Source organism: Coffea arabica, chromosome 1e (assembly GCF_036785885.1).
Source record: "Coffea arabica cultivar ET-39 chromosome 1e, Coffea Arabica ET-39 HiFi, whole genome shotgun sequence".
Lineage (NCBI taxonomy): Eukaryota > Viridiplantae > Streptophyta > Magnoliopsida > Gentianales > Rubiaceae > Coffea > Coffea arabica.
In genome coordinates this window covers 3640344-3663533 of record NC_092311.1, presented here as the reverse complement: position 1 = coordinate 3663533, position 23190 = coordinate 3640344, and the positions used below count along the sequence as shown (strand labels likewise).

The window sequence follows — 23190 nt, the reverse complement described above, 5'->3', positions numbered from 1 at the left end:
AACTTGTTATTCATCAAATGGATGTCAAAACAGCCTTTTTAAATGGTGATTTAGAAAAAGAAATTTATATGTTTCAACCTGAGGGATGTATTGTATCTGGACAAGAAAATAAGGTTTGTAAACTAATTAAATCTCTTTATGGCCTAAAACAAGCTCCTAAACAGTGGCATGAGAAATTTGATCAAGTATTGATGAAAGATGGTTTCTCGTCTGTAGAAGTGGATAAATGTGTATATGTCAAAATTATAAATGATCAATATGTGATAATCAGTTTATATGTGGATGACATGCTTATATTTGGTACTAGTCTAGATATTGTAAATAGTACTAAATATTTTTTGTCTTCTAATTTTGATATGAAAGATTTGGGTGAAGCCAAAATAATATTGGGTGTTAAAATCATAAGGAAATGTGATGGTATAATGTTGTCACAAGAACATTATACAGAAAGACTTCTTAGGAAGTTTGAAAATTATGATGTGACACCTGTGAGTACTCCTTATGATGCTAACACTCAATTAAAGAAAAATAATGGTGACCCAATTGCTCAGTCTAGATATGCTCAGATTATTGGGAGTCTGATGCATCTGATGAATTTTACTAGACCTGATATAGCTTATGCTGTATGTCGACTGAGTAGATATACTCATAATCCCAACCGTGAGCATTGGTTTGCATTAGTCAGACTAATGAAATATTTGAGAGGTACCATGAATTTTGGTATCCTGTATAGTGGATTTCCCACTGTATTAGAAGGTTACAGTGATGCTAATTGGATCTCTGATTCAAATGATACGAAATCCACTAGTGGTTATGTGTTCACCCTTGGTGGTGGTGCAATAGCATGGAAATCTGCTAGACAGACAATCATTGCTAGATCAACAATGGAGTCAGAGTTTGTAGCTCTGGAACTGACAGGGACTGAGGCCGAGTGGTTGAGAAATTTCTTAGCTAATATTCCTTCAACTAAGGATTTGTTGCCTCCTGTGTCCATACATTGTGACTGTCAAGCAGCGATTGCCATAGCTAAAAATAAATCGTATAATTGTAAAAGTCGACACATGAGATTGAGACATGATGTCGTAAAGCAGCTGCTTAGAGATGGAATTATTTCCATTGATTATGTAAAGTCAGAGTTGAATTTGGCCGATCCTCTGACTAAACCCGTAGGAAGAAAATTGATTCTTCAAACTACAAAAGAAATGGGACTTCGACCAACAAGTTGTCAATAGAGACAGTAACCCAACCTATGTGATTGGTGATCCCATGAAGTAGGTTCATATGGGTAATAACAAGTCAATATTGATGGTAAAGCACTTCAATTTAAGTCTCTCTAGAGATAAGTGCTTTGAGTAATTGTGAGGATGAGTTAAAACTCTTAATGAATTCATATCCCATTAGGGAGGTGTAGTTAAAGCAATATACACTTGATGAATTCACCTATATGAGAGTGGAGTGGGGCCGCTCCTATAAGAGTCATTGGTCAAATCTTTAGAGCTCTCATGAATAACCAGGCAGGCGCACGGCCAAAAAGCGCAAAATCGCGTTAACAGCAAATTATGGGTTGTAATGTGATTGATAAAATCTCTGTCATACATCAAGAGTTATTGGTTCATAGAAATTTATATTTCACCAATAATTCTGTAGATCATATTTTATCAATCTATGTTTGGTTCATAGTCCAAAAGACACCAATCTAATTACATTTCAACCAAATCCAGCAGAGTACTTTTAAAATTCTTCCTTTATTCAAAGAATTTTTTTGAAATAGGTGGGAGATTGTTGTAAAATATATAGTATTTCAAAAATATTCTTTGTCCCACATCGAAAAAATGAGAAGTATTATTTTCTCTGTCCCACATTGAGAAGTGAGAAGGGTTGCAGTCTTTGTCCCACATCGGAAGTGAGAAGGGTTGCACCTCACTCTGAAGTCTATAAATAGGATCCACTTCTCCCTCAGAAAATCACCCCAGCAGCTTCAGTTAATATCTTTTGATAGCTGCTCTATCCCTCTCTCTCTCTCTCTTTTTTTTTTTTTTTTGTTAGTTGATATCTTCCTGATAATTCTGTTCTCATCCTTTTTATATATATATCTGCTGGTTTTAATTTGCTAGTTCTGGTCCTTCTAGTTTGCAACAAGAAGAAAGTTTGTCTTTCTTGTTCGCAATAAATAGAAGAAGGCTTGTTTAATCCTGGGGAAATATTTCAATTTCATGAAATAGTTTCTTAGGACAGTGCTACGCACGACTCAAGCAGATAGTGTTAACATTGTTGTAGCCAATTATCCAACAAGAGGATGACAAAAAATTAGCCGCTCAGTCTGAAGAAAAAGGTACAGACCAATGAATACAACCAAAATCCAAAAAGAACAATGTTCTACTTGCTGGGGTTTTAAAAATCCCAATATGAGAAAATCAAGCACATACTTGCATATCACACCAAATAATTAATCGGGAAAAATTTGTACCCAAAATGTGGTTGAGACAAATCTAGGCCGCGGTGGATCATATATAGTAGTATTATTATGGTGGTGGGCTTTATCAATTCTTATTTAGCCTTGTATTTTTGAAAAAACAAAGTTAATCAATGCCAATAAAATTACAAAATAATCTAATACTTTAATCAAAAAAGAAAAGAGGAGAAAAAAAAAACCAAGACCATTGAAAGTTGATATGGAACTGCAAGCATGAGCTGACTCAACTTGCTAAACTCACTTTACCAGGCAAGTTGACTGTGATCCAAAAAAGATTGCCAAACTGATTTTTGTACATAAGTTTACGCAGGCAATGAAGGAGTAAATGATACTTTTCTAACTCCGCTTGAACAAAGTCCATGCCAAGACGCAATTCATTTCCAGTTTGAGTTGATTTATTCTGCACATGGCTTTCAATTGAAAATGATAGAAATCTCGTAAAATGTGGTAACTGGTTTAGGCCAAGAGACACTGGAAATGAAAATGATGCTGCCTTTTCATGTACTTTGATCTTATTCCTTGATCAATTTTAAGTTGGAGCAACTCCCAAGACTCCATGCAAAAACAGTAGTATGTGGTGGGGTTGTGCATGCCCATCTGAGGTTGGTTCCCTAAACTTGGGACCAAAAGCTACTTCCATCTCTTCACTTTGTAAAACTTTGATTGGTTTTATTTTGGAAAACTATACCTGAAATTCAACTTCAAGAAATCCTGCAGCTGAGTTCAATCGAAGATACTGCAGAAATCTATTCCAATTCCTGATATATTGACTGATATACTATATATACCGACGGAAAGTAAGATCGAAACCATAAACCATGTTCAGCATCTTGCTCAGACCATTTCCTTCTAAATCATGCATCTCTTTTCATGAGATAGTACCTGTTTGCATCTCAAGTTCCTGTCCCAAACTAGCTGATCATCCTAGTCGTAAAGATGTACCTATTGAGAGATTTACAGAATTTACTAGAACAAACACTTAAACATATCCCAAAAAAGGAGTATGGATTAATCAATGTTTGCATGTAGAGTTCAATCGATACACATAGCACCTGTATAATCTTATCTTTGGAACCAGGAAAGGTGAATGTCAGGTTTGACATAATACATGAATTGCAAGATCCTTCACTAAATAAACTTCTGATAGCTTTACTTTTGCCGGCATCGATCAAACAGCTGTGAGGGTCATGATATGAGGGTCGCATCTGTACCACTTGAATTGTGTCATGATTCATGAAACCCTGGTCAGGTTCACAAGGAGACCTTACCCTATCAAAATGTTTTGAATTATGAGAGAGTTGCACCAGTCGCGTGAGCAGTCGATATTACGAGGCAGAATCTGTGAGGTTCATTCTCCAGCGGAAAATAATACCGTATGCAGTTCATACGACAGAAATCCAAAGCAGTGCGTATTCTAGTTAACTGACTAAAATTAACACTGTACCTCAGAAGAACCCATTCTTAGTAGTCCCTCTTCATCTCCAAGAAGTATGCCAAAGCAGTGTTTGACCTCCGCAATTCAATCAGATGCAGGTGCCCCTTTGAAGACCGAAAGTGCAGAATCAACCTTTTTTCACTTTCCCATATGTATTGGAGTTGCCGGCATCATTTGAACGCACTCTTTATCCGTATCAAAATGCAAAAAAGGCCCCAACTTGCTAATCCAATGCACAGAATTATTACAGAAAACACCTCTTTTAAGATAATGATCCTCATTGGTTATGTCCAAAGCATTACCAGCTTCTCTCCAGATTTTGGTTTCAGATGAGTAGATAGAGAAGCGATATTGCATTCCGACAATTGAAACACAAACAGCTTTATAGTACTGCGACACGTAAGGATCAAATGCTATAGTCATGGACAATATTCTTGATGCCAGAGGACTCTCAAGATCAGGCAGTTTGATAGATTTATTTGTGGTGGGGTTACAAATGTACTATTCACAACAACAGTACTTCCCACCAGTAAAAACGCATAAACACAGCAAGCCATTGCAAGACCATATTCTGTGTATGTCAGGATTTGCACCAATAAAATTCAACGAGCGCAATGGATATGCTTTTTTGTAACCTTCAAGGTAAATGAAGGCACTTCTGGGATTACGAGGCTCAGACAAATGATAGAAAAGGAAGCCAGCAACGAAATACATGCCAGGGTTGCCTCGGAAATGTAGATAGCCAAATGCTGGATGGGAGATGATAGAGAGCCATTGCTTGGATACACATTTGAAAGTGAGTAGAACATCGACTGGCAGCTTCAGTAATACTTCCTCCAAAACTTGGTCAATGTCGGGGATTGACATGGACTGTGCACTTGTCTTCAGCAAGTCAAAGAAAATCTTAGTGCTTTCAGCTGACAACATTGTCAAGATAGAAGTCCTGAGTTAAGGAAATCAAATCTGGATTGAATCCATGCAAAACAAAATTAATACGGGCAGAAGCTTTCTTGGCAAAATCAATGTATCAAAAGACGTTTTCTTTTTCCAATTTCTCTATGACTGGTTAGAAAAACTACTCATTGGATGACACATTACACAATGATTTACAGCAACAGCTAAAATGTCATTCTCACACAGAATATTCTGACATAGCAACGTCTAGATTCTCAGGGTAAGTATTTGAAACCATAAAGGAGCTTCAAACAAAATAGAAAGAGTTAAAATACTTAGCTTGCTTCGGCAAAATAAGATTCACATGCTAAGTCACGTAGATTGAAAAACAGACAAAAAAAAAAAAAAAAGGAATTGGATTCTGATAAAGGTATAGCTGGGAACAACCCCGGAGATAGAAAATTCTATGGAGAGAGAAAGGAACAAGCTCAGAAAGAGAGAATTCTGATGTTAGCACGCATGTCAACCATCTGTCCTTTATTTCTGCAAGCGTGAAATATTCACTGATACTAACTGAATAGAAAATTCTATAGAGATTATTACCTCTTTGTTTCCAATTACATGATTGGACTTGATAGGTTCATTCAAGATAATAGATGGTGAGTGTTTAAAAAAATTTTGCAGAAATAACATTACATTGCCCAAGTGCATCCTATTGTGTGGTTATGTTTCTGCATCTCTTCCATATTTCTGCATTTCTCTATGTTTTACCTTAATCTATTAAAAAGGAAAAAAACAAAAAGAGTGAGAGCCTAGATAGCATTTCTCTATATGATAGCAACTCTATGGCTGAACTACCCTTGATCTTTGATTTGTTGCCTGAACTGTTACTGATGCATGACCTATTACCTAATCTATCCATTAACGCATGGTATCACCACTCTGTCAGTTTCTCATCCCATCTTCATTAGGCCCAAACAATAAAAAGGTTAATAATGAGAGAACACAATAGTTCAATTGAAGAATAGCTTCTATGATCAGGAAACCAAAGAGAGCTGAAATTTGATTTGACATAACATATTGAAAATTCTCTAGCAGCTAACAAAAGCCCAAACTCAACCATAACCCCTGATGCCTTTTCTGATTTTCAAGCAAAAACTCTAAAACAAATTAAAATACAATTTCAAGAGGCCAAATTCAGTATGCCAAATTTATAAACCTATCTTTCAATCAAGAAAACTGTGGATGGCCACCAGCAATCAACATGTTCCTATAGGAGGGAAAAGACAGAGCAAGAACAGGAGAGGCAGAAGGCGGAAAGGAAGGTGGGCGAGGAAAGCATCAAAAGGAACAGATATCAGGCAATAAGAAAATGGAGTCCGGGATATGCCTTTGGTTTGGGCTGTATAAATAGAGATAACCCTAGTGGGGGAATCAAAATGTTAGTGCCCAAATTATGAATAAATCCCATAGATTGGACTAATGAAAGCCTTAGATCTATTTCCAGAAGCCTTGCAAACACCAGTCTATCACTCTTTTTGCCCATGCCTTAGTTCCAGACCCCCTGACAAACAACTAGTATGCAAAAGAAACACAAAAAGAAGTCAAATAAATCAAGGGCTCCATCAAAAGAGAACAAATATAATCGAGAGCACCAATAGAAAACCTCGGTCAAACTAGTCTGGTTTCTGTCAGGGTCGGTGAATCAGATTTGGAAATTGGAGGGAAATGGGAAAAGAGAGAGAATCAAGAATGAGAGAAAGAGAGAAATGTAACAGAAATTTGTTATTACAATCAGATATCCTTACCAATCACAGAGCTCCTTATTTATAACCTAATGCAACCGACTAACTAACATTTTATAGTAAAGCGACACCGTTTCTCTTGCAACTGCTTCATTTAACTAGACTCACTAAAACGACGACGTATGATCGTTGTTCTTGACATTGCCTCCTCCTTCAGTTTAGACTTGTCCGCAAGTCTTGAATTCAGGAAATTGTTGCTCCATGAAATCCTTATCTTCCCAGGATGCTTCCTCATACTCCAATTGTTGCCATTTGATCAGATATTGTACCACAGGCAGCCCCTTCCTCAGAATAGCTCGTCTCTTCAGAATCATTTCTGGCATCAAGAGGCATTGATCCTGCAAATCGAACTCTGGCAAGGTAGTGGAGACCTGCTGTGGTGGACCAATTCTCTTCTTCAATAGAGAAACATGGAACACTGGGTGTATTCTAGCTGCAGGGGGTAATTTGAGCTTATAAGCGACCTCTCCTATCTTCTCTTCCACTTCAAAAGGCCCATAGAATTTTGCTGACAGCTTGAGGTTCTTTCGAATGGCCATGGTTTGCTGCCTATTTGGTTGCAGCTTGAGAAACACTAAATCCCCAACTTCGAAACTCCTCTCGGTTCTATGCCTGTCTGTAAAATATTTCGTTCGTTGCTGAGCCTTGAGCAGATGCTCCTTGATACTGGCTGAGATCCTCATCCTGTCCTGGAGTGCTTGAGCTGCTGCAGGAATGGTAGAGTCACAGTAGGGACCCATTGGTAAGGGTAATGCCTTGTAGCCATAGAGGGCTTCAAAGGAAGTCACATTCAAGCTTGAGTGATAAGCAGAATTGTACCACCATTCAGCCAGGGGAAGCCACTTACTCCACTGACTGGGAAATTCTCCAGTCATGCACCTCAAATAAGCTTCTACACACTGGTTAACTCTTTCAGTTTGACCGTCTGTCTCTGGATGGTATGCAGAACTGTAACACAATTTCACCCCCACCAATCGAAATAACTTCCTCCAGAAGTGGCTAGTAAAGATTTTGTCTCTATCTGTAACTATAGTTTCAGGCAATCCATGAAGCTTATACACCTGATCAATGAAAACTTGTGCCACCTGCCTGGCTAAAAAGGGATGAACCAGCAACAAGAAGTGACTGTACTTGGTGAATCGATCCACAACCACCAGAATAGTATCAAAGTTTTGTGAGGGTGGTAGTTTCTCTATGAAGTCCATAGAGATGTGTGTCCACGCTTGACTGGGTATAGGAAGAGGTTGTAGAAGTCCCGGATGCTGAATGTGCTCAGCCTTATTCCTCTGACAGTTATCACATGCCTGCACAAATCTCCTAACATCCTGTTTCAATTCAGGCCAATAAAATATACTACTGATCCTGTGCCAACTCACTCTCTGCCCTGAATGGCCTCCAATGGAAGAAGAGTGCAACGCTTCCATGATTTGCTCCCTGACTCCATTACTTGACCCCACATAGAGCTTCCCTCTGTACCTGATGATGCCATCACTTAGTTGATACTGGTCTGGAAATTCAGGTTCCAATATCATCTTGGCAATTAACTCTTGACAGTGAGAGTCATGCTCATAGCTTTTGACTATTTCTGTCATCCACACTGGTTTAACAGTAGTTAAAGCCAGGCAAGTGCCTGCCTCGTTCTTCTTCCTACCTTCCATTGCAGCTCTCCCAGAAAGTGCATCAGCTACCAAATTCTCACTGCCCCTTTTGTACTGAATTTCATAATCCAGTCCCAGAAGCTTGGTTAACCATTTGTGCTGTATCGCTGTTGTCAACTTCTGATCCAGTAAGTATTTTAGAGATTGATGGCCAGTCCTGATGATGAAGTGGTAGCCTACTAGGTAGTGTCTCCATTTTGTTACCGCCATTACTAATGCCAGCAATTCTTTTTCATAGGCAGACAGCCCTAAATTCTTTGGACTCAATGATTTACTGAGAAATGCAATAGGATGTCCCTCCTGCATAAGCACAGCTCGAATTCCCCCTCCACCCGCATCAGTTTCTACCACAAATGGCTGCTTAAAGTCAGGCAACCTGAGTACTGGAGCTGTGGTCATGACTCTTTTGAGCAAGTCAAAGGCCTCCTGAGTTGTGTCAGTCCAAAAAAATGCATCCTTCCTCAGTAGTTCAGTCAGTGGTCTACACAGGATCCCATAACCTTTAATGAATCGTCTGTAGTACCCTGTGAGTCCAAGAAATCCTCTTAACTCCTTCACTGATTTGGGTGTAGGCCAGGTCAGCATACTGCTCACCTTGGAAGAATCCATGCTAACTCTTTTCTCTGAGATGGTATGTCCCAAATAATCCACTCTAGTCTGTGCAAATGAACACTTTGAGCTTTTAGCAAACAACTGATTCTCCCTTAGCACAGTCAACACAAGCCTTAGGTGCTGCAAGTGTAGTTCCCACGTCTTACTATAGGTCAGGATGTCATCGAAGAAGACTAAAACAAATTTTCTCAAATAAGGTTGAAAAACTTGGTTCATTAAGGACTGAAAAGTTACAAGAGCATTAGTCAGCCCAAAAGGCATGACTAAAAACTCATAATGGCCACAATGAGTTTGAAATGCTGTCTTGTACACATCTTGAGGTTTGACCCTGATCTGATGGAAACCTGCAGTCAAGTCCAGCTTAGACTTATACTTGGATCCAGCCAGCTCATTCAGCAGCTCGTCCACATTTGGAATGGGATAGCAATCTTTGATGGTGATTTCATTCAGCTTCCTGTAGTCCACATAGAATCGCCAAGAGCCTTCCTTCTTCTTAACCAGTAAAACTGGTGATGCAAATGGACTGTTGCTGTGCCTTGCAATTCCCTGTTGTAACATCACTGTAACCTGCTTCTCAATTTCATCCTTCTGAGAATGGGGGTATCTATAGGGCTTAAGCTTGAATGGTTGAGCCCCTGACTTCAAGGGAATTGCATGGTCACATGTCCTGATAGGTGGTAAGGACACGAGCTGCTGAAAAACTTCTGAAAATTCTTCTAGCAAATCTTTGATTTCCTGAGGCTGCTGCTCCTCTCTTGTCCCTTCTGAGGCTCCTGCTGGGGCCATTTCTGCTTCCATGTTTCTGATAGCAAAGCATCTCTTCTTATATTCTATGAAATGCCTAAGGTCCTTACCCCTGATTAAATCCAATTCACAATCCTCTGAACTCCCTTGTAGGTGAACTGTTTCCCCTTGATACTCCATAGAGATCCTGAGGTTATGAAAATCAAACGTGATGGGGCTAAAATGAGTCATCCAATCCACTCCTAGCACAATATGCCAGCCACTCAGTTGCATCACCTTCAAATCAAAACCAAATTGATGTTGATTGATTTCCCATCTGACCCTTGGGCAGATGGCCTTGCTGGTTACACATGTTCCATTCCCCACAATAACAGAGAAGGGGGAAACCATTCTGTAAGAAATGTCTAGAGCAATGACCAACTCACTGTCAATGTAGCTGTCAGAACTCCATGTATCCACTAGGATTAGCACCTCCTCTCCATCTAGATGTCCTGTGATTGTGATAGTGTTTCTTTTGAGGGATTCTGACAGTGTGTGTAAGGACATTTCCATAACAGTTCCTGGATTACCAGTGTGCTCATCTTGTTCCCCCATTGCATCCTCAAATTCCGTGTCCTCTTCTTCATCCCCAAGGAAGAAGTTTAGATGTCCCATTTTACACTGATGTCCTGCCCCATACTTCTCTCCACACTTAAAACACAGTCCATTGTTCCTTCTGTATTGAATTTCCTGTGGTGAAATTTTCCTAGTGGAATTATTATCTGGAACTGTCCTTCTTGCATTGGAAAACTTGTGCTGGTTAACAGGGGGAATCCTATATAGATTGCCTGAGTTGGTACTTGGAGGCTGACTTTTATGCAAGCCGAACTTATTTTCTACTAGATTTTTCTGCACTTCCCTTCCTTGTCTATTCTGCAACTGCAAGGAGTACTCCTGTACTTGAGCCATTTCATAGGCAGCAGACAGCTCTGTAGGCTTAACCATTCTGATGATTGGTTTAATTTCTTCTTTAAGTCCACTAATAAAGCTAGACACAAATTATCCTTCGTCTAATTGGGGATTTTCATCAACATTAATGGCTTGAGCTCCTCAAACTTTTCTTGATACTCCTCCACACTCCCAACCTGCTGGATCTTGTTAAATTCTTCCACTATATCCTTACAAATTTTGTTACCAAACCTCTTGCACAAAAATTCCTCAAATTCTGCCCAACCTAGGCTTGTCTGTTCCATCTTAAGGCCTTGAAACCATCTATCTGCCCTCCCTTCTAAAAAACATCTCAATTACCCCTACCTTCTGATTCTCAGGAATATGATAGTTCAGAAAATACTTATTACATTTTCTTAGCCATTCCTGTGGATTTTCTCCATGAAAAAGAGGCAACTCAAGTCTAGGAGGAAGAGGTGCATAGATCCTACCTTCATCTCTTCGGTTGAAGTCACCATTGCTTTCGCCTCCCTTGTTGATCCTATGTTGAGGTGGTGGAGTAGGTAGCAGTGGTCCTTCTCTCACTTCCTCCGCAGTGCTCTTTTCTCTGTTCATCATCATCTGTAGGAAGGAGTTGAATTTCAGCTCTAATCCGCTCATCGCCGCCTCCAATTTCTCCAACTTCATGTTGGAATTCTCCAATTCTGCTCTAACCTCACTACCAAATTCAGCTCGAAATTGCTGCTGAGAAAAGTGAAATGCCTCCATAGCCTCTTGCAATCTTGCTTCCTGCTTCTTCACGTGTTCCTCCAAGGATTTTAGGCCAGTTCCTTCCGCCATAGGAGCTACCAAGGATCGGTAGCTCTGATACCACTTTGTCAGGGTCGGTGAATCAGATTTGGAAATTGGAGGGAAAGGGGAAAAGAGAGAATCAAGAATGAGAGAAATGTAACAGAAATTTGTTATTACAATCAGATATCCTGACCAATCACAGAGCTCCTTATTTATAACCTGATGCAACCGACTAACTAACATTTTATAGTAAAGCGACACCGTTTCTCTTGCAACTGCTTCATTTAACTAGACTCACTAAAACGACGACGTATGATCGTTGTTCCTGACAGTTTCTAGTCAATTTCTTCGCTGGTTTTCACCAAGTTTCATAGACTTTTAGTCTCCTCTGAGTTTGCATTCGACCAGATCGAACATCTGAAAATTCCTGGATGAACCAATTGAACCATGCCAAATTTGTCTTCTTTTTCTGCTGCATTAGGGAAGCTAAAGAACAAGTTTTACTTTAAAAATATGTCTGGTGACCTTAAAATCTTATTGAGGTTCAATTACTTACTGAAGGGATTATGATGACGAACCAGGCTCTAAATATAAATGTTCATAATAAAAAATATAGACACTGCAAGAGAAAGAGAGACTGAGATATTGTCCATGCAGGTCTGTGGTAAATTTATAGCTCTGTCTTTTAGAAAAATCAAAAGACGTCAAAAAGTTGAAAATATGAAGAAAAAGAAAAAGCAGCAAAAGGAAAAGATCTTAGAATTGTCAAATGAACAGCATCACCTACTCAAGTACAAAATAGTTGAAGAGGCAATTTTGGCATGTTTTAGGAATCACTCAACAGCTGCTCACAAATAGGCCTACTCAATAGTGCTTCAGAGACAATTTCAAATATATGGCTTTATTGGGTATTGTTTGGAACCCAAGTTTTTTATCAAGTTTGTCTGCTATAAGTTTTTTAAAAACATTAACTACAGTAACCTTAAAAAATTTCTCAAAATATTCAAAAATTTACACATTTCAAAAAATTAAAAAAAAAACTTTTACAATAAGTTACAGTAAAGTTTTAGACAGACTTCTAAAAAACTCACCTTTCAAATAGGGATGAAAATGTACTTCTAAAGAAAGGTGCTTAGTCATCCGCATAGATCACCTCTTTGGAGACAACATTGGAACATCTTATGTTTCACTTCTCATGGCTATATACTCTCATTCACAGAAAGAAAACAAGATTGACCAAGAAAGTAGCATGTCGAATTCTCTCCAGAGGTGGATTTGCATATTTACCTTATATATGAAGCTTCATATTAAGATACGAATGATGTTGAAAACTCAAAATCAGTGCATAGTATGTTATGCTCTTTCTTGATAAATATCTAGAAAAAAAAACTATTTTCCAAATTGTTTTGTCAAATAAAATCAAATTTCTCGACACAAGGGGCTAATTACTCAGATTATAGTCGAGAAAAAAAAAAGTTCGGACATGTACCGATCTGACAAGGTCGTGGTATAAATCTATGGGTACCGGGCCATGTCAGCCCGGCACCCAAACTTCATCCAATTTTTTTTTTACTTCTGACACCGCTGCCGAGCTCACAACCCGGCAGCAAAAAAAAAAATTTTCAAAAAGGCTGTCGGCAACCGGGCTGACAATGCCCGGTAGCCGACAAGGTCTGATGGAGCCCGGCAGCCAGTCAAATTGTTTTAAAAAAAAAAAGAGAAAATGACCTGTTTCATCCCTCACATTTCGTAAAAATATTCTTTTTGTCCCTCACATTTAAAACGAAGCAAATTGGTCCTTCACATTTAAAAACCGAAACTTTTACATCCTAGAAATAAACTCTCAGTTGTGAATCAAACCATCTAGCAACCCGGTTACAAATTCTAGAGGTAGAATTGGTAGATCACTCACAAAACATATTTCCAACAAATAAATTAAAATAATTAAAAAATCTTAATTAAAACCCATTTGCTTTTTCAAAAGAACAAAATAGTGCTAAAGCTCTCAAGCACTAAACCCTTAGACAAATTCCTCAGTTTTGTTGCACTAAGGGTTTAGTGCTTGAGAGCTTTAGCACAATTTCGTTCTTTTGAAGAAACAAATGAGTTTTAATTAAGATTTTTTAATTACTTTAATTTATTTGTTAGAAATATGTTTTTGCGAGTAATCTACCAATTCTACCCCCAAAATTTGTAACCGGGTTGTTAGATGGTTTGATTCACAACTGAGAGTTTATTTCTAGGATGTAAAAGCTTCAGTTTTTAAATGTGAAGGACCAATTTGCTTCGTTTTAAATGTGAGGGACAAAAAGAATATTTTTACGAAATGTGAGGGATGAAACAGGTCATTTTCCCTAAAAAAAAAATGCAAAGTGGTCAGCAGGCTTGTGGACCAAAAAAAAAAAATTGGCTGGCAGCTCCCGTGAAGCAAAAAAACTGAACGAAAAGAAAAAGTTAGTACGTAGCAGATCATTTCCAGTGCATGTTTTACAATTTCAAATATTTGAATATGGGGATTTAGCGCTATTTTCATCTTTTATTATTATAATGCTTATCGCTATTGGGTGTATTCACAATTTGACAATGTCATGTTATGCATTTTTTCTTCTTTTCATTTTTTTGCCTATTTTGTTTTTATATTGCACAACAAATTTATATTTATAAAATTATGTAGTCTATTAAAAATTATATAACAATTTTAACAAATAATTTCTCAACAATTTGATACCTGCATCTTATTGTAAAATGAATGAGATTTTTTTGTTTAAAACAGCCTTTGTTTAGTTTAACATCGTATAGAAGTAATTATTGATTTAACAAATCTATTTTCATCTAGTTCTATTGTTCGAATTTTGAAATATAATTTAATTAACTCCAAAAATAGTCGGATTTAGTACGTTAGGCGGCGTAAATTTTGGATAAAAAATAAGGGCGAAATTGTTGTATTGGAAAATGGATGAAATTTTCAAAATTATTTAGTGAATTTTGTATATGTCAAAACAAATATTGTGGTACATTTTATTTTTTAATTGAATTTCATATTTGAAATAATTGAGGCGTAAATATAAAAGAAAATTTAGTGCAAAAAAGAAAATTTTAATTTGAGTATACAGTAACTTTAGTTGTAAATAGTATTAGGATATGAGTTTCAATCGGTTATGATCAGGTATTATAATTATAATAATAAATAAAGGTGATTACTAATATAAAGTACTTATATGAATTTTAAAAAAATTTCTTGCCATTTCATCTTGTCTTTCCTTCATATTAAATTAAATATTTCAATAATACAATTTAATGTATTTATATTTATGTTCATCTTAAATTGATAATTTTATTGAATAATTTAAATATTTATAAAATCTTTATTTCAATTGAAACTTAATAGACAACTAGTTAAAATGCCAAAAAAAGAAAAAAATATTATTCATTCGACTCAATGTCATATAGTTACTTATATTATAATAGAATATTTAATTAACTATTTTAATTTATCAAATATAAGTATTGGACATTAGATGATGAATAAATTTTTAAGAGAACTTTTATTGTGATTTTAAAATATATAATATTTTCACCCATGCATAATTCGCTTTCTCCGGTATCCGAATATACTTCTTCGTCCGTCTCCACATAGTAGAGTTGGCCTTCTTGCATTGCTTCTGCTTCTTATGCGCAAAAAAGTGAACTTTCCACCGTAGACGTAACCTATTGTTCAATTTAGATAGTGGAGCGTTAGCAAATTTTAATTTTTTAAAAAAATTTGTTGTGCAATATAAAAACAAAATAGGCAAAAAAAAGAAAAAAATGCATAACTAATTATATACAACTAATTGATGGACCGCTTTGCATAAGTCGATTATTTCAATGCATCCCCAATATAGATGTCAAAATAGACATCTTGTTAATAAGTTGCCTTTGTTAAACCGCTTTGCATTTTTTTAAAAAAACAATTTGACAGCTTTTTAAAAAAAAACAATTTGACAGCTTTTTAAACAATTTGACAGCTTTGTTCAACCGCTCTGCCTGGCAGCCATCAGACCTTGTCGACAGCTTTTTTTAAAAAAAAATTTGACATAGCCCGGCAGCGATGTCAGAAGTCAAAAAAAAAAAAATTGGATGAAGTTTGGGTGCCGGGCTGACACGGCCCGGTACCCATAGATTTGTACTACAACCTCGGCCCGGTACCCATAGATTTGTACTACAACCTTGTCAGATCGGTACATGTCCGAATTTTTTTTTCCTCGACCATAATCTGAGTAATTCGCCAGCACAAGGGGACATTGATTCCATATTTGGAAAAATATATGCATTAGGACCCTATCCCATGCTATGCTATCAATGCAATGTTTTGAAAACCGGACTGGACCGGCCGGTTCAATCGATCGAATCACGAACCGGTCATGTCTCCGGTCCGGTTCACTACTAAAGTTGACTTGTTATAAGAACCGGTCAAAACCGTTAGAACCGTTCAATCCGGATTGACCCATTGAACCACGGTTTTTTATTTTTTCCTAATTTTTTAAATCAAATTTAAAAGTCTTGAAAGGTGAAAACGCATCTTCCCAACTTTTCTTTCTAACCCTAATTTCTAATGACGGCTGCCGCACACTCTCTCTCATTCTTAATCTCTTCTCCAGTTCTCTTTCTTCTTGTTTCAAATTAAGAATCCAAATTTTCAATGGTATCGGCTTCTTAAATATGGGGTTTCTCAACTTCAATTCTCTATTTTTTCTTGCAAAAGATTGGATTAATCTCACAAATCTTAACTCTCAAGACATCGTCCAGGTTAGTTTCATTTTTTTTTTCATTTATTTGTTTATTACTTGGCGTTTGACAGATTGTATGATTCTTGAGGTCTGCAATTTTTGGTAGTTTTATTTTTATTGTTCGATTTTTCTTTGAAGAGCAATTTGTCTATTTCAGTTTTTTTTCTTTTTCTTTTGTAGGTAAGAATTTGAATGCCATGAGAGAAAACCAGTGCAGAAAGCTAATTTACTTGATCAACTATTATGTCACAAAACTCAGGATTCAATTCCTAGTTTTGGTATTGTATATGTACTTCATTTTTGTTGATTATGTACTGGAAAATTCTTGAAGTACTTTGCACTAAAATATATAATTTATTTTGGCTGCTCTTATCCATTAGGAATACTCAAGAACATAATCTTTATACTAGGCCGACAAACGATGTTAGGGACACTATTTAGTGGATTTTCCAAAATATTGCAACAGGCTACACTTGCAATTTTTGTGCCTATTCCAGAGCATGATGATCAAATTGCGTGGCTTGAAAATTCTTCAGGGATGTTTACCGTAAAGGATGCTATGAAAACATTCCGGCCCGAGGTACCGCTGTACATTGAAGTAGTTTAGTATGGTATGAAAATCACATTCCTAGACATGTTTTTATATTGTGTTTGGTATGTAACAAAGACTTAGTACGCTGGATTTGAGGAAATGCGGTGTTCTGAGTTGGGGAAAAATTCCTAGAACTCATGAAAATTGGATTCTACTTGTAGAGTGGGGCTTAGATTTTAAGCAATTTGTTGGTTTGCGATGCTTAGTGTTATTTTGCTGATGTAGTTTGAGGATTTCCTCGTGTATGTGCTACATTGCAAATCATTAATGAAGTTCTTTCTATTTTGCTAAAAAAAAATTATTTTTTTGATAGGTATAACTGAGATGAATTATTTGCTTGATTTTACAATTTAAAAAATTAATCTATGAAAGTCAAGTGGTTTGAAATATTTAACTTTTTATCAAGTGATGTCTTGAATTAGTCTATGAGATTTCTTATTCTGTGCACATGTATGTGTGTAATACATATATATATTTATATATATATATATAAATCATTGAATCAGGATTGAACCGGTTCGACCGGTCGAACCTCGACCCTCTCACCTTACCGGTTTAATTAACGGTTCGAGTTTCAAAACATTGGATAAATGAGGTGTGGTCTACCACAGACCGGTGATTGTGTCATGTCCTTCCGCTTTTGTTTCAATCAATATTGTCTGGTTGTCTTCTAGGCCCCCAAGAAACGATCATGATACGCATGAAGGCTGTGCTATTTCTGATTTATCCACAAAATTCTGAGCCTCACAAGTTGAAAAGTATACGTGTACGTTTTATTTAGCCTTATCACCATCTTTTGAGTGTTTCTTGAGCCAAACAACACATTATTATGTGTGTACTGGCTAGGGATGTACATCGAAATCGAATTCGGTAATTTTGAATTTTGAATTCGAAATTTTTGGAAATTTGGACATTAGAAAATTCGGCTGATTTCAAATTCGATTTCACAAATTTTGAATTCGAATTCGTCAATTCAGAATTCGGTAGTAATCGATTTCACCGAATTCTAATTTTTATATTATAATTATATATAAGTTTTGCTAAACTAAATGCTAACTTTTGTATAATATATGTTTAAATTTATAACATAGTGTACAACTAACTTAATAAAACTTATTATTGTATTGTTATATAATATAATTATTAGTTAGATGTATTATTATATATTATAAATTTTATATTACATATAATATATATATATATAACATACGAATTTGAAATCGAATTAGGTATTCGATTTTTTATTTCGAATTGTGAATTTGAAATCAAAAATTCTATTTTGAAAAAATACATTCCCGAATTTGAACCAAATTCGTATATTTCAAAAATGGAAAACTTCCGCTTTACCGATTTCAAAAATTTCGAATTCAATTTGAATTCAATTGGTAAATCATTTTTTTTTTTCGAATTTGCATATTCCCAGTACTAACTTCAAAAATTAACGAGTTTGAGAGTCAAGACCAAGACAATTGAGCTAATTTACTTTTTGTATTTAGACATTTTTTATAATTAATTATAATTTTAAAAAAATTAATATCTAAAATTTATCTTAACGAGCACTCACTAGTCAAATCATTAACGTTACTGAGGTATGACTTTTTTTTTTATTTAAAGTCAATGAATGCAAGAAAATGTCATCATTCAATGAAGCAGTGGACAGCATTGCTACACTTGTAATAGAGAATCTATGCAAGATTTTAACGTGTACCATGCTCAAGAATTTGTTCGTTAGTGTGTTAGTTTTGAAGTGCATGGTTGAACCTTTACTGTTCAATAGAATATGTCCAAGTCAACCCGATTGTATAATTCTTATAGTATCTCGTATAAATTAGTATAACTTTAGTGTAAAAATTGAGTTTGTAACTTGTACAATTAAAGTTGTGAAGCATTCATGATTACATCGAAATTGTATGAATTTATACATGATATTGTTGGATTCACACAACCGGTTGGAATTGGAAATGCTGTATCCATTCCAGACCGCTTAGCATGTTTGGCTAGATTGTGTATGGAGATAATTTTATAAACCTCTCCTGATGTTTCAAATACTTGCATTGGCCTCCTCCCGAAATTTCCAAAATATTAGTGACCTCCCCTAAAACTAATTATCATGTAATAAATTAGCCCAATTCAAAATTTTAACAATAAAAATATGTTTCTAGGAAAGAAAAAATAAAATAATTCCACAAGTGTGCCTCATATATTGCATTAGCTAGTTAATCTATAGCATGTAAAGTAAATATGTATGTTAACAAAGTCAAACGCCAGGAGATGTAAGTGCAATTGATGGGGATTGCAAGCATCGGTTGAAAGTATATGACTTACTTTTTATCAGTTGTGGATTATGCAGATCCAAAACCCCAAACTTTGTTCTTGTATGAGTTGCAAAATAAACAAAAGTACAAAAACCATGCCTACAATTGGAAGGATTGAGGAGCATCATAGCTGAGACGTAATTTAATCTATCAATGAAGAAAATAGGACAATTATTTTCAAGATTCAAGATTCAAAATTCAACTCAGATTGATCTTAAATATGCAACTATGATCCAGAAATACTGAATAAATATTAATATGTGAAGAATTTTTAACAAAAGATTAAAGTACATTCCTCTTTTAAACAACCTTTTTCTTCTTCATACATTACAACAAACGGAAGAACTGCAATCCAAATGCCATCAAAACAAACAAACAATATCCCAACACAAATTCCAAATTTTTGCCCCTGACACCTTTGGTTTTTGCTGAGCTAGCATCATTGTAGGCTTAACTAGAAAAGCGTCTTTGTTTCTTTTCTGAACCTAAAATCATCATCATCCTCCAATTTTGTTAAAGATTGATACTCAGCTTTTCCAGGGAACACTTTGTAGAGTCCCAAGTAAAGACACATACCAAAAACTGTAACTCCAACTAGATACCAGCTAAATTGAATGTTCACCAATGATTTAGCTCTGGCAAGGGCTTCAAGATCATGGCATCTAACAACATAATGACCATCTTCCAAGTTCATAAAACAGCCTTTGGGAATGTACTCTGGTGTCCAAAGCATGATTCCCATGACCATCAGCCAAACTCCTTGGAACAAGATGCTAAGAGACCTTATAAAATTATTCAAGAAGTTCTGGGGGTAACCTATGCATAATAGGGTAGTGAAAAATGACACAAGTATGACAATTTGTAGAAGCCAGTGGTATTGGCCTTCCACACCCGTGTGATCAGTAGAGTGGAGATGGAAGAGGAGATATTCCTGGCCGAAGGCAATGGCTCCGAGCATTTGGGTCAGGCCATATTGAGCTGGGGGCTGGATTTTGTCTAGGATGATGGAGAAAAGTGCATAAATGAAGATAGTCAAGGATATGTTCGAGTGCTCAAAGTTGTGAAGATGGTTTGATGGGATGGTGCCATCAGGGTCCAATGGTTGGTGCCTGGCCGGACTAATGAAGAGTTCCATGGATATTGAGGCAATGCAGCCTCCCATGATCAAGAGAAGTTCGAAGTACCTGAATTTTGAAGTGGGAAACCATGGCAAAGATGTGTAGGATTTTGGATGGAGAAAGTGAAGCCTGATATGGTTAACTAAATGCCAGAGTCCAATCAGAAAGAAACCAAATCCAGGTATCACATGTCCTACCAAACTGCCCATTGCCTTGCCTCTCGTTCTGCTTTCTTGCTTGTTTGCTTGTTTTGTGGGTTTTGTATGTTTACTACGTAAGGAGGCTATATATATAGGACGAAAAAAATGTCTTGCTCATGAAGACAATCAACTCAAATTAAATTTGATAAAATACAACAAAATCAAATCAAATCAAATTAAATAATTATAAACTATATGCAGTTTCTTCTATTTTGTGCTCTGAATGTTCAGTATAAAAAGTGGGTCCGAAAGAGTTACAATTCAGAGTAAATGATAATTTTAGAATTTTCATAATTTGCTAACCCTTTCCTTTTTGCCCCATTTCCTCTGTGCTTCTTTTTAAAAATTTTTTTTAGTATAAGTGGAAAATCTCGAACATAGAACTTTTCACTTATATTCTCTCTTTTGTACCATCTAGTCTATCCCTCTTTCACTCGCTCTGTGCCTATCTTCAACTTGAAAAGAAAATATTAAAAACCTCTACATAAGCTAATCGCTTTCCTTGGAGACAACCTAATTGAAGAGAGTGATGGGTCATAATTGGCCATTTGAATGTGACCACCTTGAGAGTTTATGCACTGCTAGTGACCCGGACATGCACTCAACAAGTTAAATAAAGATATTTCGACTAACTAACTCTTTAGCTTAATCGCTCAATAGATGCTAAGGGTTAGGAAGAAGAGACAACGAGGTTGTTCAATATTAACAAAGTATGCTAGATTATATGAATTTGCATTATCGGAGATTCTCCCTCCTTGGTTTATATGTATATATGACGGATTTCTATATTGATCAATAAATCAGTTTCTTAAAGAAAAAGCTTCTCTTATGTGTCATCATGCTTTTCTAATTTCTAATTTATAATGTTATATTCATCTTTTTTTTCTTTACTTTTTTGTTAGTTGTTTTCATGAGTCTTAATTAGACTCAAGCGATGAAAACAATCAATTAGAAGTGATAAAAATGTAACATATTTTTTGAATATGACCAACATTTTTCTAATTGGTTGTCATATTCCCACTAACCAGTCTTAATCTTATCATTTCATGGTTCTTATGTCAATGTATAAGAGAAGTCAAGTTGAAATCAATGAAAGGAATTAAAACATTTTTTTCCCAACTGGATTTCTTAATACTGAGTAACAAATTAAGGTTAAATGCATTAAATCCCCTAAACTTTGTCTCTAATTGTACTTTTCCTCTCTAAACTTATTAAACAGGCACTTAACCCCTTTTTGATGTTTTTGGATAAAGATGCCCCCCACTATATTATTTTCTTTCTCCTTGTTTATTCATTCCTTTGTTTTTCTTTTCTACTATTTTCTTTTCCTTATCATTTTTTTCCTTTTTTTTCACTTCTCTCATCTCACTATTTCATTGCTCCTGAGATAGATAAATGTGGAGTAGCAGAGTAATTAAGAGTACTAAGTACTCTTTGGGATGTGAGAAGGGCAAATTCCATTTTGTAGACTCAAACCTACACCTATTCCCGCTTTGCATCTCAAACATTAATATGGGACATTTTGTATCATAACCTTTCTAACACATCCCACTTTTGTCCAAATATTAATGAGCTACACAAAACTAACCAAATGACATATTTGTCTTGTGAAATCCATCAATAATTGACCAAAGTGGTATTGGCTAAAAATATTAGTCTTGTGAAATCCATGGTAATTTTTTAAAAAAACATACAAACACTAAAATAACACAACATACAAACAACAATGTTCTTTTTTTCTGCCTTGCTTTTTGAGGAAGTGACTTTGCAGCTTGAAGATATTATAATTGATTCCTTCACCATAGAACCATCACTTTGCGGTTAAGCATCAATGACCAAACTTGACACACAAACTGCTGGGGTCTGTCATGATTACTAACTAATATTAACATATGATAAAAACAGTCTCAAGTTTCTTGTATCTTTTCCACTTTAACCAATTGGGTTGTATGTATCTTATCTCATTGTAAATAGTCATGACATCCAATTTTTTGTTTCTGGCCTTTTTGTGACTTGTGAGTACATTTCTAGGTCAGAATCGTATATATTTCTAGGACTAGCTTTTTAGTATTCTTTTCTTGATCAAAGGACTCACCGATAGAACCACATTCCTTCCAACATTCTTGAGTTGAAGAAATGTCCTTCATAAACAGATTGAATCGTTTGTACAGTTTTACAATAGTGTATCAGGACGATTATTTTGAATTTAAAATTTAAATTTCGTATATGTGTCATCTATCTGACTTTGATAATATATGTACTGACAGTACATATAAGATTAACTCATGAATAAAATTAGACAATAGAAAATAAAATCAATGTTGTAAACATGAGATAAAACGATAAAGTCTTCTACAAATAAAACAATAAACACTTCTAAAAATACAATATAAAAAAATACATTCATGTTTATAGTCAATTCCATCATCCTTTCCCACTCCAAAAAGACTAACAATTCAACTTTTGTTTATAGTCAATAGTTATAGTGAAAAAAGTATATGGATTCATTGGTTTTCTAAATGCCCGAATAGAGATCCTAATTTTTGTTTGGGGATACATTAAAAAAAATGAGACAAAATAATTTAGCATCTCCATATAAAGTAAAATAATAATACCGTGCAAATGCACTTAAAATTTGATCTATTTAAAAAAAATTTAAAAAGAGATTAAAGGAGAGTGGAATTCTTAATTTACTTGAAACAATAAGAAGTTGGAAGAAGGAAAGTAATTTGAAAGGCAATATTTTAATTTGTTTAAGGAGTCAAAAAAGTTTGGAAAGGAAGAGAACAGAGGATTTGACCAAATCGATACTTAGATGGTCAAACAGAATGTATTGGAAAAGAAAAACAGGGAGAA

At 35.7% G+C, this 23190-nt stretch overlaps 2 protein-coding genes and 1 long non-coding RNA gene across 3 annotated transcripts; 1 reads left to right on the top strand and 2 right to left on the bottom strand.

Moving 5' to 3' along the window:
* Positions 1–4046: 4046 nt before the first annotated feature.
* On the bottom strand, positions 4047–4835 carry LOC113688039 (F-box protein At5g07610-like). Its single transcript, XM_072056673.1, has 2 exons — positions 4429–4835; positions 4047–4341 (listed from the first exon to the last, which is right to left on the bottom strand). The coding sequence occupies exons 1-2, from the start codon at positions 4833–4835 to the stop codon at positions 4047–4049; spliced, it is 702 nt and encodes a 233-aa protein (XP_071912774.1).
* An 11075-nt stretch (positions 4836–15910) lies between these two features.
* On the top strand, positions 15911–16729 carry LOC140021108 (uncharacterized). The gene is made up of 2 exons (XR_011825082.1): positions 15911–16128; positions 16290–16729. It is a non-coding gene; the product is annotated as an uncharacterized lncRNA (long non-coding RNA).
* A 2516-nt stretch (positions 16730–19245) lies between these two features.
* On the bottom strand, positions 19246–20343 carry LOC140021105 (uncharacterized). The gene has a single exon (XM_072071841.1). The coding sequence runs from the start codon at positions 20341–20343 to the stop codon at positions 19471–19473; it is 873 nt and encodes a 290-aa protein (XP_071927942.1). The 3' UTR covers positions 19246–19470.
* Positions 20344–23190: the final 2847 nt, after the last annotated feature.